This window comes from Callorhinchus milii, unplaced genomic scaffold, assembly GCF_018977255.1.
Source record: "Callorhinchus milii isolate IMCB2004 unplaced genomic scaffold, IMCB_Cmil_1.0 Scaffold9, whole genome shotgun sequence".
Taxonomy (NCBI): domain Eukaryota; kingdom Metazoa; phylum Chordata; class Chondrichthyes; order Chimaeriformes; family Callorhinchidae; genus Callorhinchus; species Callorhinchus milii.
The window spans coordinates 5,331,059-5,345,700 of NW_024704750.1; the positions used below are offsets into that span (position 1 = coordinate 5,331,059).

The following is a 14,642-nucleotide window of genomic DNA, read 5'->3' on the forward strand; positions in this document are numbered from 1 at the left end:
GCGGTAGCAATGTTTCCGATGGATTCCTGGTTTGGTGAGATGTGTTCTGTGCAGTCTTGTACTAGTCATGTGATTGATTCAAAGAAGTGAACAGTAGTTTAGTTGAGATGGTGGAACTTCACAGGTGTTGTGGGTGAAACTGATGCTTAAATCCCACCCAAACTGCTGGTAATTGCAGTTTACCTGCATTATACGCTTTGGACTCTCAATACAGTTAAATAAACAACAACAACTTGCATTTATATATCGCCCTTCACGTGGCGCTTATAGTGCAAAGCACTGAGGTCAGATTCCATTGAACACAACAACAATAGACTCCCACGTTTCTCATTACTTCTATTACTGCATTTGCGTTTGAAGAAAATGCATCACTTTTATCAAGACATATTTGAATATCAAGGACGCTTGATTTCTTATCAGGTTTAACATCTAGTAGATAAGTGTTCATTACAAACCTGTCTTTCTGTAATTGTGTTTAATTAATATACAGTTACAAAAGATGTACACCCAAAGCAGATAAACAGAAGTTTAAACAAGGTTACACTTTAATAATTACTGTTTACTTCATTGTAGGTGAGGGAAAGGAAAGTAAACATACACACATATTCACATCAGTACCTTTCAGCAGTTTTAATTTACTTTCGGTCAGTCACAAAACAAGTGCTTGAACCTTAGTGTTGTCGAAGAATGTACCATCTCAAAATCTCTACAGGCATTCTGAAAGTAAACTGGACATTTCGTAAACCTGCTGAAAACTGGAGCTGTTTCACCAGCCAGCCTGTTCTTGCACCTGTCCTGCTTTTTCAGCACAAGCAGCCTGCCATTCCGTTTACACTGGGAAAACATCGATGCACTTGATCTATTGCCGGGGTTGTGGGAGAGAGACTTGAAGTCACACAATCATAGATGTGCAGACTTGTGTCTCAGTGACATTGGCCTCTGCAGGCTTAAGAGTGCATTCGGCAGCATTCCTTTAGTGAAACTATAAGTCAACTGTTTCTCAAGGCTTAACTCCTGGGAAGAGGAGAATGTGGGGAGGGAGGGAGGTAAGGGGGAGGGGTGGAGGGGTGGTGGTGGGAGGGAAGGGGAGAGGGGAATCTACAAAGCAATTCCAACCAGCAGGACAACTGGAGTCAGTCTCCCCATGCTTTAGTAACGGACTGACACGTAGATACAAAACAGACCGCAACATAGATTTAAGACATTATTATACACAATATCTGCTAAAGGCTTTCAGTACAAGTTTAGTGCACACAGCATTGATAGTAAACAGTTCATTTTTACAGCTTATCCTTAACGTTTAAAATGACATTTTTTGTGTTTACAGACATTATGTTGGGGGATAAACGTATAAACAATACTGTACATTAGTATACAGATATACCCTCACTTTACCACAGAGAAACACATTATTCGAGCCAGTAAAAACCAGGAGCAAGTCTGTCTTTATTTTCTAAAATAATCAGAAGAAACTGCTAAAGCAGTCACAAACCACACCATGCACCAATAACTTTGCAGAGGCTTTAGTTTCCTGAGGTTTGAATAAAATTGACATTTGAACACAAATGCCAAAGATAGACTGCAAAAGCGCAGGAACTTCGCTTGTTCTTGGATGCAGTTTAAAACTCCCGGCAAAAATTCATTCCCATTTTAATGTTATACCGTATTGGCTGTGACGTCCAAAGCAAATTCCATGTTAAAGGGGTCAGTTTTAAATCACCTTCCACTGCATCACACTCATGTCCTTCCCACCAGTGGAGATCAGCTGACTGTCATTGTGCAGGAAGTTTACATTGGTGACATGGCTGCTGTGCCCTCCGTACGTGTGACTTGGAGCCTGGGAGAAATAAACAGAGAGATTCTTTTTGGATCAAATGTCAATCAAAAGGTTTCCTGGAATTGTTTACTCATCTTTTAGGATTAAATTACCGAAAACTGCCAGAAGATAAACATGCCTTCAAATGGACACTCACTGCACTTAACAGCAACTGCCTGTGAAGCAATTGGATATGTTTTGATATTATGTACGCTATATCAAATACGAGGATTATTATATATTATTTTAAGCAACAATCTTCACCCATGGCCTGAGCTCATTCTAGTTTTGTGAGAGCAGGGTTCAGGTGATGTAAGCAAGTCTGTAGGAACCAGCAAGGTAGTTAAAGGCTACCCCATTGTCTCTGAAACTGACTTGCCTCATCCACTGAATAAAATGGGTCATTCCTTGGATAAGGTACTGATGTTCCTACTTGATGTACATTACAGTCAAAACTAAGCTGATTCCCCCCACTCTTCCAATCTACTGTATGGTGGGGAGGGGAGAAACAAGCTATAGATCCCATGGCACTATTCAAAAAGAGAAGGGAGATTCCCCAGTGTTCGGGCCAATAATTAGCCAGATAAAATTGGTTACTCACTTCATGGCTGTTCGTGGGACATTGTTATATGCAAATCAGCTGCCGTGTTTGCCTACAAAATGCAGTTACTACACTTCAAGGGTATATCCTGTGAACCACTTTGAGACATATTAAGGATTATTATTAAAGATTATTATTAAATCAATCTCTGCATCGATTCCTGTGAAGTACGTGAATCAAGGTTGGGTTTCATTCATTTTATAACACTTCATTACAATGTATATGTAAGAAAAAAATTGCTATACCCTAGCCTGTGTGCATGGAGATGAAAACAGATGGACTTTGCCAAAATCATCTCCTGTAGTCAGAATCTTTTTGTCATAGGATCTGCACAGAGCATTGATGTCAGTTCCATCTGAACCCTCAGGCCAAACACCTGCAAAACAAGGTACAACGGAAGGTTATTTAAAGTGGAGGTTTCTGCGCAGAATTCAATAACTGGGAGGTATGCAACAAAATGGTTGAATGCTAGAAATGAAAGGGCTACCCATAAAACGATTGGTACTAACGACAGAGAGAGGACTCTTATGCATTGTGTTTTGTGTAACCGCCCTCCGAGATTTAAAGCAACTTTAATTGTAATAATCTTACAGTAAGGTTTGGTTCATGGTGTCACTAGCGAACACCACAGAAATATGTAAATGGTACAGGATACTCACCAAATACATTGAATCCTAGCGTGCAGGTATAGGTGGCCCAATCCGCATCCCTTACGTTTTCAACACTGACCACTTGCTTGCAGACTGAAGGCATCCCTATGCCACATGAGCAAAGCAAAATGTGCATCAGACAAACTGGCTTTGTGGTCAGTGGTTCACAGTGATGGTACAGATAAAGTTTCAGGCAAACAAAATTGTTCCCTCCTCCCGAAAGAAAACCTTAGAAATCCGAAATCAAGCAAACCTTCAAGGCAAATACAACACATGTATTCACTTTACAGTACATTCTGCCAAGCGCTTTGAGATGCCTTGACGACATGATAAGGCGCTATATCAAATGCAAGGATTATTATTATTATTATGTAATACTCACAGTAAAGGATTTCGTAGTCCCCAGAATTGGATATTAAATATTGAGAATCAATCGACCAGTCTAGATGCGTGATAAAACTAGAGTGACCCTGCAAGTGGAATTAGATTGATTTAGTGGGATTTAATAAATCAGCTGCGATGACACGTATAGAAAAGTATGTAACTCTTACCAAACCCCATACAAATGGAGGCTGCACTATTGTTCCAAGAAACAAGGTGTGGCCTCATTTTTCAGGAGGAAAGTCCTGATCAGTCAAGTCAGTCATCAAGGCTGTAGGAAGAAATACCACTAAACTGAAAATGACCAAAATGGTCATTCACTTTGTGTTGGAACTTATCAAGTTTCTGACTGTAGAGAATTTGGAAATTACATGCTTAGCATTCTATCACAGGAAACAGCTGCAATACAGACCTAGGAATTCAAATGAAATGTGACTTACTGAGCATTTACCAACACGGCTGTATTTTCTGCCATTCTCATTGACTGTGTAGATGTAAATGTAGTTGTCATGAGAGCCAATAGCTAGATAGTTTCCCTCTGGCAAAAAAAAGAGAGGAGGCATGACGTGTGATAAATAAAGTAAAAAGCACTTTGGACAAGTACAGAGAGATGTATACACTTTGCTGATACAACAGTAATGCAAGCTCTTTTTTCCTTATTAAAATACAGACAAATAACTGTAAGTTAACAAAATGGACTGTAAGTGCATTTGTAAAATATGTAAACAGACATAAGTGTGTAAATTATTTATGATATCTTTGCTTCTGAAGATTACTGGAATCTCGATTACAAAACCAAGACGGGGAGAATCAATTGCTGATAGTAGAGGCTATCATGCAATTGCTTTTACTGTTTAAGCCCAACACTAATCCTTTTATAACACTCTCAGTTTAGCGGTTTTGTAGGTTTATTAAGTTTGTCGTTTTCAGCAAAGAACTTACAGGAGACTAGCTTCCAAACTCAGGCTTCATTTATGAATTTGACAAATTCTGTATGTCCTAAAATATTATTGAACCAGGTAGAATTTCCACCCCATGGTTCGTGTTGAAAGACTAAGCATACTATTCCCTCCCTATTCCTTCCCTAAAGGCATGGAAAGGACAGCAAATAAACAGTCGACCTTTCAAAAGTGGGAGGAAGAGAGAGGTAGATACCTGGTGAATAGCGCATGACTGAGAGCTGCTCGTTACCATCTGTGTGAACGGTCACCAGATCCTTGGTCTCTGTCTCCAGAACAAGCCATCTGTTAATGAAAAGAAATTAAGTCTGTGTCAATGCTGACCTTGGAGGCGTTTGCTAAGTGTTTGCCTGCACTTCCCCACTACAGCACCAGCTGCTGTCCTGAACCCACATTGTCATATAGTTGTTCGGTGCTGGCAATCACCAATTGGCTGCAGGGCTGTTTAAATCACAGCTATGGGAAGCGCAACATCGCCTAAGCTATGACGTCTAAATAAGAGCAAAGTGTGCAACGCAATGGGGTCACGGCATTCCCCTGGAGCACCATTGACAGATCCAAAGGCAGCCAGTAAACGGCAAGTGAGGTCCAAGCACGAGAGCCACAAGCAAGGCTGGTTCTCTTCATATAATAAATAATATTCCTTGCATTTGATATAGAGCCTTATCACATAGTTAGGACGTCTCAAAGCAGAATGTACTGCAAAGCGAATTGACTGTATTTTGTAAGCGAAATGCCATGAACAGCGAACCCACAGCCTGAACTCGCCATGAACTCCGGTGATGCCTGTAATCCCTCTGATCACCAGAAGGTTTCACTATGGTTACACAACTCACTTAACGAAGTGCAGCCTTTCAAGCCTTCCTTCCTGAGCCTGTCTGTGTTCCCTGACGTGTTCAGTGATAAATTAATAACGGTCGTTGCAAGCGAGGGCGCATTTTAAAGCGATTAGATGTGAGTTGCTTCCAAATCAAAGGAAATTTCCAATTAACTATATTCCCATTACCACAAATTACTCCCAAACATGTCCAGAATCATAAAAAATACATTGCCCCCAGCGCTGGACATTAAGTTCCTTATGCAAGGAATTTTCTCCCTTTTTTTTGCTGGGAGCCAGAACTTGCCCTTAGAATATAATAACATAGCAACGGCAATAAAGGAAAACGAGACATGACTCGACTGATAAAGGAACGCACAGAAAAGCAACTTTGTCATACTTACCTTCCAGTTTGCGTTCCTATAGCAACCACGGAGCCTGATGGATGGAAACCAGCAGACTGAGCCGGGTCCTATAGTGCAGAGGGAGAGTAACAGCAAATGATATTCAGAACAATACAGTGCTGGTAATGAACTAATTGCACTGCACCATGCTGAAAGGTTGTAAATCTCAATTGCAGTACGGTAATTATGTAGGTGGAATGTTTCCTGTCAAGCAAACATTTACTTATAAAATTACAGTGTTTTCATAATTAAACTCTGCTACCAGCAAATCTTGACACTGTGGTACAGAGGGCCAGCTTTATTTACTCCACTGGCACAAATTAGTTGGGTCCAAGTAAAACAAAATTCCCATTAAATCGGAAATAACGACCAAAATATATTCATATCATAAACATTTATACTGGGCGACTTTGATCCTCACTAAGTACCCCAGAAAAAGATTATTCTCTGCTTACATTGTAAATAAACTTCTTACGTGGAAGGCAAAATCATTTAAGCATTTTCATTAAAATTCACTACTGGAAGCTGTGGCTGCAGCAAGGAGCATGAATGTATTTAAGAGAAAACTTGATGTATACATGAGGGAGAAGGGAATTGGGGAGTATAGGTGCGGGGAATAGGAGGGATAGGACGGACCAGCTAAGTCGAGTGGCCTGTTTCTGTGCTGTATCGCTCTTTGTACCTCTATGGACCCTAACTGCGTACATTTGGAAAAATAAGACTACTTGTTACCTCTATGATTTTGCTCCATATAGGTTGATGAGCGAGGGCATCCCAGAGAGTAATATGCTTGTCATGCCCGCATGTTAGGAATTGTTCCTTGTTTGGATGGGTTGCTAAACCCCACAGTTCATCGGTGTGACCCTGCAAAATATTACACATTGTTCATTGTTGAACAAATAAAAATGAATCAAGTTAATTCGTAAGGCGGAAATTAAATGATGCCGAGCCTCAACAGGTTAATAGACGATGAAGTTTAAAGTAAAAGTACTGGAATTACTTTGTGATCATTTGTAAGTTTCCAGTACAACATATAGTTGTCCACAGTCATTATTTTTGCTCCAGTGCAAGTGAAAAACATGTGGCAATGTGGGACAGTCGTGACTAAGTCTATGCTTCTTTGAGTGGAATATTTCATTCGCAGCAACTAATGGGTCAGTTCTTCTTTAGTTTTACTTAACAGCCTGCACCAATGGTTCCGAAAGGAGATTGTTGGGGAGAAAGGGTAAATCACTTGCTTAAGGACAGCCCACACAAAGAGGAACAGATTATCCAGCTGACAAGCTTGTTCGGGCGCCGCTCATTATTGGTTAATGCAGAGACTTATTGACTACTTTTGTGCGGATTGTGATAAAACAAAAGCCATCTCTCAAAGTGCGGTGAATGGAATGTACAAAGGGAGCAATTAAAATTCACACGGCTGCTTAAAAGGTGCCAGTTATCTTTCATAGCTTCGCAAGACAGTCAAGAACATTCACAGACATTGAGAGCAGTTTTAGGTCTTCACAGAACAGACAGTGTAAATCTCAAGCTGTCTGCGGGAGAGGGATTTATGATAAGGATTAATCAGGAAGATTGAGTGAGCTCGATCTGCGCACTATTAGTGTCTGTGATATTCATTGATGGAAAGGTTTTCCAGGTAACTAATGAGGAAATGAAAGAGATACAGAGCGAGTCATTGTCAGATCGGTTGCTTTTACCTGGGTGATTGGGTGAAAGTCCCCAGATAAAGTGCCTTGTAGGATGAAATTCCTCGTTGTGCCAATGAGCAAAACTTCTCCCCTCTCGTCAGTGACTGTCCTCACTGGGCCAAACTGTTCAGGAACCTGAATTTCAAAACAAAGGGAGGGGATAACGTCCATAAGACCATAAGACGTAGAAGCAGGAGTAGGCCATTCGGCCCCTCAAGTCCGCCCCGCCATTTAATAAGATCATGGCTGATCTTCTAACCTAATTCCATTTACCCGCCCTATCCCCATAACCCTTAATCCCTTTATCCTTCAGGGGAACTTCAGAATATGGTCCCCCACAAATCTGTCCAGCAACGCAACTGAAAAACCAAAGGGTCAAGAAATATCCTGATGAATCTGATGCAATGGATCCCAAGAGAGGTTTGGATGAAGAAACTTCTTTGGCTCATTTGGTTTCATCTTTCTAGAACGCCCACCCTTCTGACCTACAATTACAGTATCAAGCTTTTTTTTAATAATCCATGTCCTAGCTTCAACTAACTATCCTGGTAAACCATTCCATTGTTAATTACTGTCTGGTCGAAGAATTAAATACTGGTGTCTGTCCTGAAATGGCCCTGTGTAACCCTAGGCCCTCATGTTTTGTTGTCTCGACACATCCAAAAGTATTGTTTTGAGTTTACCTTCTCAGCGCCTTTTAAAAATTTGGATACCTTCATAAAGTCCCATCCGAGATGTCTCTTTTCTAAACTGAAGAGTCCGACTTTCTCTACTTGTTGCTCATTATTCCTTTAACACTGGGGATTATTCTCGATGTTGTCCTCTGCACTACCATTATGACAGAGTATCACATCTGCGGTTCTGAACTCACCGGATTTAGCAGTAAACCCAATAAGTGTAAGTGAAGCTTATTTGCCTTGAGTATTCCGAGGTTTGTGTTACTGAGGCAACATTATGAAAACCCACTTGGTAGAGTGCATGCACTTTTGTGCAATCGAACTAAATGTTTGGCAACATGACAACTTTTGGTTACTGTCTAGCCTCTAGGCTGCCGGCCAATATTTATGCAGCTTATGTAGTCAGGATCCACAAGCCGACTTATTTTAGCAGATTTAAATTGCAACTCTGCAGCAGGCTGTGCTCTTCAGGTTATGAGCACAGCATATCTTCGTCAGAAAGTATTACCCTGTTTCTCTGAACGGTAAAACACAAGCAGAAACAGCAGACAGAACAAATGTCAGGATTAATTGCTTACTGTGAGATTACAGGCAAACACCCAGTTCCTTTGATGTCCATTCAATTATCATCACCATACAAGCTTTTGTGTTCAATCTGGAGTCATTACCAAGGACAATGCTTGAAATGTTCACTACATGCTTTTGTTAACGACAAATGCTGAGGTTAGATTGTCAGTGCTGGGGAGCATGGCTCTTTTCAGCAATCAGGTCAGGTACAGTACCTTGTCAGATACAGAATAAACCTCCCTCCCTCGGTGCTGCCCAAAAATTAATTTGTTTTTTGTTTAGCATTGTTTTTTGTCTCAATAGTGCACATGAGAACAGTTTAATTTTTAAACTACTGTACCCACACTGACAATGAGATCTCTCAAAGGCTATTTACAGATTTTTTTAAACAAATATTGATTCAACTAAAGGCTAAACTCTGCCACTGTTAAGCACTCTGAAACGTTACCTCAGGTGAAGGCCACTATATAAATGCAAGCTGTTTTTGTCGTCGTAATTTGATAATCCAAAGGTGACGAAACATTACAGAGATTTTCTTTCAACTAGTAACCTGAACTTGGATACAAGGATTTGAATAGTAATCCCAAAATAATTGGCACACACATCCTATCAATAAAAACATTATGGTACTTTATAGATAGCAGAGGCTTAGTTTTAATCCAACAGCATCAATAAATCAATATCAACAATCATGAACCAAGCAATAATTTCTTTCATTAAAGCAGGAATGATCACAGTTGCTCAAAGTAGAGGGGTCTAATTTGAGGTATTTCTTAACCAGATTCCATATGAATTCCTTTTAGAATTCTTAGGATCTGGTGTCTCCCACCCACTATTTAAGGGACGGACAAATTTAAAGAATGATAAATAACTTAAGAAAATATAGATGAGATTTATAGACAGTATATTCGGTGAAGAACTTTGAGATGTCTCGAAGATGTGATAAGGCGCTATATCAAATGCACGGAATATTATTATTATTTAATAGAAAGATCTCAATTTATTGCACAGAACGACAATTATCAGTGAGTAATGATGCAAATAAAAGATCTGGAGTGTGAGAGTAACTGTACTCCAAAAAGACCAGATTTAATTTTTGGTTCCTACTATAATTTTTTTTAACACTTGGACCTCACCAGACTATTTTCCCCTGAAAGACTTATTGTTTTGCACCGCAGTACAGAGGGCCCATTTATAAGAGGTACTTGGGTAAAGTTTATCTCGTGTAACGTTACCAACAGTTTAACATAAAAAAACATTACTGGGAAGAAATTCCACCTCAGATTAGATTTACTCTGTATATTCAGAGCATCTAGAAATTGTTGAATTCAGTAATAAGTCCTGATTTTCTGCAGATCTCAAGAATTAAGAATTTGCCAAATTCTGGATGCCCTGAAACGTAAATTAGAGTAAATCTAGACCCAGGTATACATTAATAGACATGAATGTTTGAGCGTTTAAGACCAGAGTCAGATTTATAGTTGTAATGTAATAATTTTAAATGTAATATAACAAGCAGTATTAAGGGACTCAAAGACTTTAGCACTGCAGTTTACTCTGGAGATCACCTTAGATTCCGTATTGTACCTGCATTTGCTTCTTTCATCAATATTTGACAGAACACTGTTAAATCTCTCCTCCCACCCAAATGACTGCTAGCTTTCCTAATTAGTGAGTTACAACAAGTCTGGGAGTAAATTTGAAGTGTGTTTATTGTCAGGGTGATTTTGTGAAGATAATTTAAAAGGCTTAACATCGATAGAGAGGGGCAGTGCAGAGCCTGCAGACATGGAGGGACGGGATAGAGAAAGGCTCTGAGCGTTGAAATGTGTGGAGGCGAATAGGAGAGTGTTCAAATCATTCACTCGCCTTCGTCTTTGCTCTGTGATGGTTTGGGTCGCATTGCGAGCCCTGCCACCATCGCTGGTTTGCTTGTTAGTCATGAAGAAGGAATTGAACAGGTGAAAGAGAAGAGAGGCACTGAGAGATCCAGAGCAGAGCAAACTGGCTTTCTTTTAATTGAAAATAAGGGCAGTGTTTCACTAATATCCTAAATAGGATGCAAGGATTTGCTTTAACATTATCCCAGCAACTGTGCAGGTCATTGCGTGTGCAACCAAGCAATACTTTCACAGGAATAGCTTCTGTGCTCCTCCAAGGCTTATTTTAGGAAAGTGAGTGTCTTAGTTCTCAAGAGAAATGACGTCTAAATGTTTTAAGAGTGGTAGTAAAAGTGTAGAAATTTATGCTACACCCTCCTGTGCTTTCATTCACGGTAATGAACTTGCAACACAGACTTGTTTTACGATTATCAACAATAGTTCCAACAAGCTAAAAATGGACACCATTACACTTCATTAAACTTTGAACCGGTCAACAAGACTATACATTGAAGAGAAAATGGACAAATTGTACTCTCCCAACAAAAGTGGTTAATTCTGCGTCATTTAGCTCTTTCATTAAAGGGAGTGAATGAGTATCAGCTTGAGAACATTATAGGGATAGGTGCGGACTGAAATGAACAAGTATTCCAAGGAACACAATGATTTCTGTGTTGTCAGGGCCCTGGAGTGGGGATGGAGGAGGTGGGGGGACAGATAGGGGTGTCTGTCGACGGAAACAGTTGAATTGTGGAGTGGGGAATGAACGACTATTCTGTAGTCTTTGCTTCACTGTCTTTGGGTTCCAGAGTGTCTATGGAAACTTTTCCCCTGGGAGATAACTGTGGCTGTGATCCAGCAGTTTTTTTTGATGGACTGTGGAGGAAGTGGGCTTGATGAGCCAAATGGTCTTTCCTGACCCAATGCTTTCTTAGTTTCTTTGTTGATATAATTAGGAAGCTGGTATTGAGAAGAGCAAATTAGTCCTTATTGACAGCCTGAATAATGCAATGGAGTAAACCCTTGAGTTATCCAGAGAGTACGATTATGTGATGTGTGGTGATTGGATGGATGTTTGGGTTGGAAATCTCACCTCGGTTTCTTGCATCTTCTGGAAATTCCGGTCCCAGGAGATGAGTTTACGGTCTTTCCCTCCACCAGATACCAGCGTGCCGTCCCTCAACATGCAAAGTGCAAAAATACCTCCCTCGTGAGCTCCCTGAATAGCATAACTAATCCGGTTGGTACCTGGAAAATAAATCATTACCATCATTGTAAAGTTACATTCAGATGCACAAAGTTACTTTCTCAAAGAGAAAATAAACAAAACTATCCATCTTTCGTAATCGAAGTTGAACATTTGTTTGCAAGTTAGTTGGCAACTTAGCAACAGATTGTCAGATGTTACATATTTAATGCAACTCACAGTATTCCAGAATACTCATCAGAACATAAGAATTGCTAGACAAAAGAAGACCAAGCTCCAAACAGTTTGCCTGGCAGTCACATGCACGCGTCATATCCCAAACTATAAACTGCATCAAGATGTCATTCAAAAAAACAACTTGCTGTGTTGATCTTACCTTTTCCCCAAACCAAAATATTTCCACTCGAATCACCAGTTATTGTGTCGCCGTTTTCAGCAAAGGTCACACACAACACAAACTTTGGTTTCTCGTGTTTCTGTGATGGAGCAAAGTCATTTAGAAAACATTTGCCTTTTAAAGTTCAGTCGCAGTTTCTGGATTAAATATTGATTTAGAAAACCATTTTTGCATCGCTAATGCCTCATTTATAACGTCTAAATTCAAGGGATCTTACTTGATTGTAAAACAACCTGAAGAGGGAAGCCCATTTTATATTATGTAGGTGCACACGGCTGCCAATTTACACAGCAATATCCCCCAAACATCCATGAAGTGAAACGACCAATTTTATCTGGAGCAATTGTTGGCTGGAACTCCCTTAATACTTGTTGAAAGGATATTTAAAACTTTGGTTTTGGAGCAAGATACAAGATCTTCGCTGTCCTGTTTATATTTGAACCCAACCCATTGCTTTACTGTTTTATACCACACAATCTTACCTCAAATAATCCTTGCTTCTTTGAAAAAGACCCTCCTTCAAGTGTCCAGAAGTAAATGTGTGATTTGCCACAGGTGACAATGATGTTGGTCTCTGTTGGATGGAAATCTGCTCCAAATACTGGCTCGTTAGAACACTGGGAGATGCAAGAAGGTTATACATTCATTGGATGTTCATAAGAGATTATCAAGATAACAAAACACAGATGGCTTCACAGGAATATTTTGTGCTCCTTCCCTGCTTTAACTCACTGTATATTTAATAAATTTTTTAAATTCTCTTTTGAGAAATAAGAGGAATTCCACCCCATAAAAAAAAATTGTTAGTTTATTTTCTCCCCCATCTTTAGACACAGGACAACTGAAACAAGATCAAACACAAAGGATTACAGAGGTGGCAGCTGCAATATAGATAATCTACATGATTAGCTAATGTCAAGGCCGTTACACCACATCCTAAAAAGCCATGGAAATGTAATCTCTGCAATAATCCAAACACGTCATAAGAATACTTTGGCTTTGGCACAGAAAGGAAAGTACCTTAATATCAGCCATTTTTTCTGCTTTCTGCCAGTCCCACACGGAAAGGACATGGTCATTGGAGTCATCCACTGCACACAAGAAGGAACCTCCGTTCTGAGAAAAGACATACAATTGATGCGCAGGTTACACAGTGTGTAACAGGACCAACCAACACAAGAGCTTGACGTAAAGAGATTATACTCAGGGAGGGAGTTCTCAAACTTACGAATTTTGAGAAGGCGAGGCAGCAGACTGCCCGATCAAAGAACCCGGTTCCAATGATGTGCATTGTGTTCAAGCTTACAGAATCCCAGATTCGAATATGAGGAGCTGCTTGCTGTTGCGAATGAAGCAGAAGGAGTCATTCATTTCACTCCGGTCAACATTACAGACAGGGCTTTCTTAAAAAAAAAGCCTCAACAATAATCTGTGGTGGAAATAATAAAAGGTTTTCCCTTATGGTTTCTTCATTTGCCCAACATTGCAGTTGAATTTACGAATTTCAAAGCCTCGTGACGTTTCCAGACGCTGGTGAAATCCACCAACCCCTCCCCTCCCCCATCTGTCTCTCCATCCAAAACTGACGAGACACAGTAAGTATCTGTGTTGTATACTTTACGTTACATACTACTGTGCTCAATGAAAAATACCACACACGTTTCCATCCTTGGTTATCCCTGCAACCTGGCCCGTTGCTATGGTGATCCTGTCAGGGTGGACAGCAAGGCTGTGAAAAAGGAAACATCTGTCAGCTGCTGTGTTCAGACCAATGCATGAATCACACATTACTCCTAACTAGATTTGCTAATGCCCATGATTTCATCAGTGTCATTTGGCAGCCTGATAATAATGGAATAGCGTTACTTTTTGGAATTACATCCTGAGCACTGCTGCTGCTGAAACAAAGTCACAGACAGCGTGTGTGATAGAGGATCATCCAGCAAATAAATCAACATTGTGATCGCTAAAGCGCTGTAACCCACAGTTACCCTCCAGCAAGGCTTCTATTAACGCTAAACTCTCGTTTGCAGCAAGCTATTATGGATCAATTGCTTTCACACTACACACTATGTTCATCACAACAGGCACAGTTCAATAGAATAAAATATTTTGACTGTGATTTTAGTAAAGATTACAAAAATACACATGGGGGAGAAGGGATAGAAGTTTAATCACCTACATGACATGGACTGGTTGGGCCATATGGCATGTTTCTATGCTGTATATTGTACATAAATCTTTGTACAGCTGTGGTTGTAACTGTGGAGTCTTTAAAACTCACCACTTGACATCATCATTGTGGCCAGTGTAATGCCTCTGAAGCTGTTCCTCCACATTGTACAATACGACCACGGATGCAATGAAATATACAATCTCCCCAGTAGGTAACAGGTAGAGGTTACAGCGGCAATCTCGTCCTCGGTAACCGTAACTGGCATGTTCGTCAAGGTCGTGTACTGAGATAATGGCTGAAATGTCACATTATAGGCCAGGATATCAGCGGGTTTTAGTGCTTCATGTGCTGGCAAAGCTCTCTAAACCTTGCATTCTAGACAAAGTGTTGCAATGTAGTATTCACCAGGAGGTGTTGAT

The 14,642-nt window shown here is 40.2% G+C and overlaps 1 protein-coding gene across 4 annotated transcripts in view; it reads right to left on the reverse strand.

Moving 5' to 3' along the window:
* Positions 1-464: 464 nt before the first annotated feature.
* The window catches only part of eml1 (EMAP like 1), a 52,665-nt gene continuing 38,487 nt past the window's right edge, over positions 465-14,642 (reverse strand). For all 4 annotated transcript variants that reach the window (XM_007888314.2, XM_007888316.2, XM_042337983.1 and 1 more), the window contains 16 exons: positions 14,332-14,481; positions 13,707-13,776; positions 13,276-13,386; positions 13,068-13,163; positions 12,530-12,664; positions 12,027-12,126; positions 11,537-11,691; positions 7,329-7,454; positions 6,361-6,492; positions 5,629-5,696; positions 4,604-4,692; positions 3,889-3,986; positions 3,450-3,537; positions 3,077-3,172; positions 2,663-2,793; positions 465-1,837 (listed from right to left, as the gene is read on the reverse strand). In XM_007888314.2, the coding sequence (XP_007886505.2) occupies positions 1,712-1,837; positions 2,663-2,793; positions 3,077-3,172; positions 3,450-3,537; positions 3,889-3,986; positions 4,604-4,692; positions 5,629-5,696; positions 6,361-6,492; positions 7,329-7,454; positions 11,537-11,691; positions 12,027-12,126; positions 12,530-12,664; positions 13,068-13,163; positions 13,276-13,386; positions 13,707-13,776; positions 14,332-14,481 (1,771 nt within the window). In that variant the 3' untranslated portion in view covers positions 465-1,711. The remainder of the gene's footprint in view (positions 1,838-2,662; positions 2,794-3,076; positions 3,173-3,449; positions 3,538-3,888; positions 3,987-4,603; positions 4,693-5,628; positions 5,697-6,360; positions 6,493-7,328; positions 7,455-11,536; positions 11,692-12,026; positions 12,127-12,529; positions 12,665-13,067; positions 13,164-13,275; positions 13,387-13,706; positions 13,777-14,331; positions 14,482-14,642) is intronic.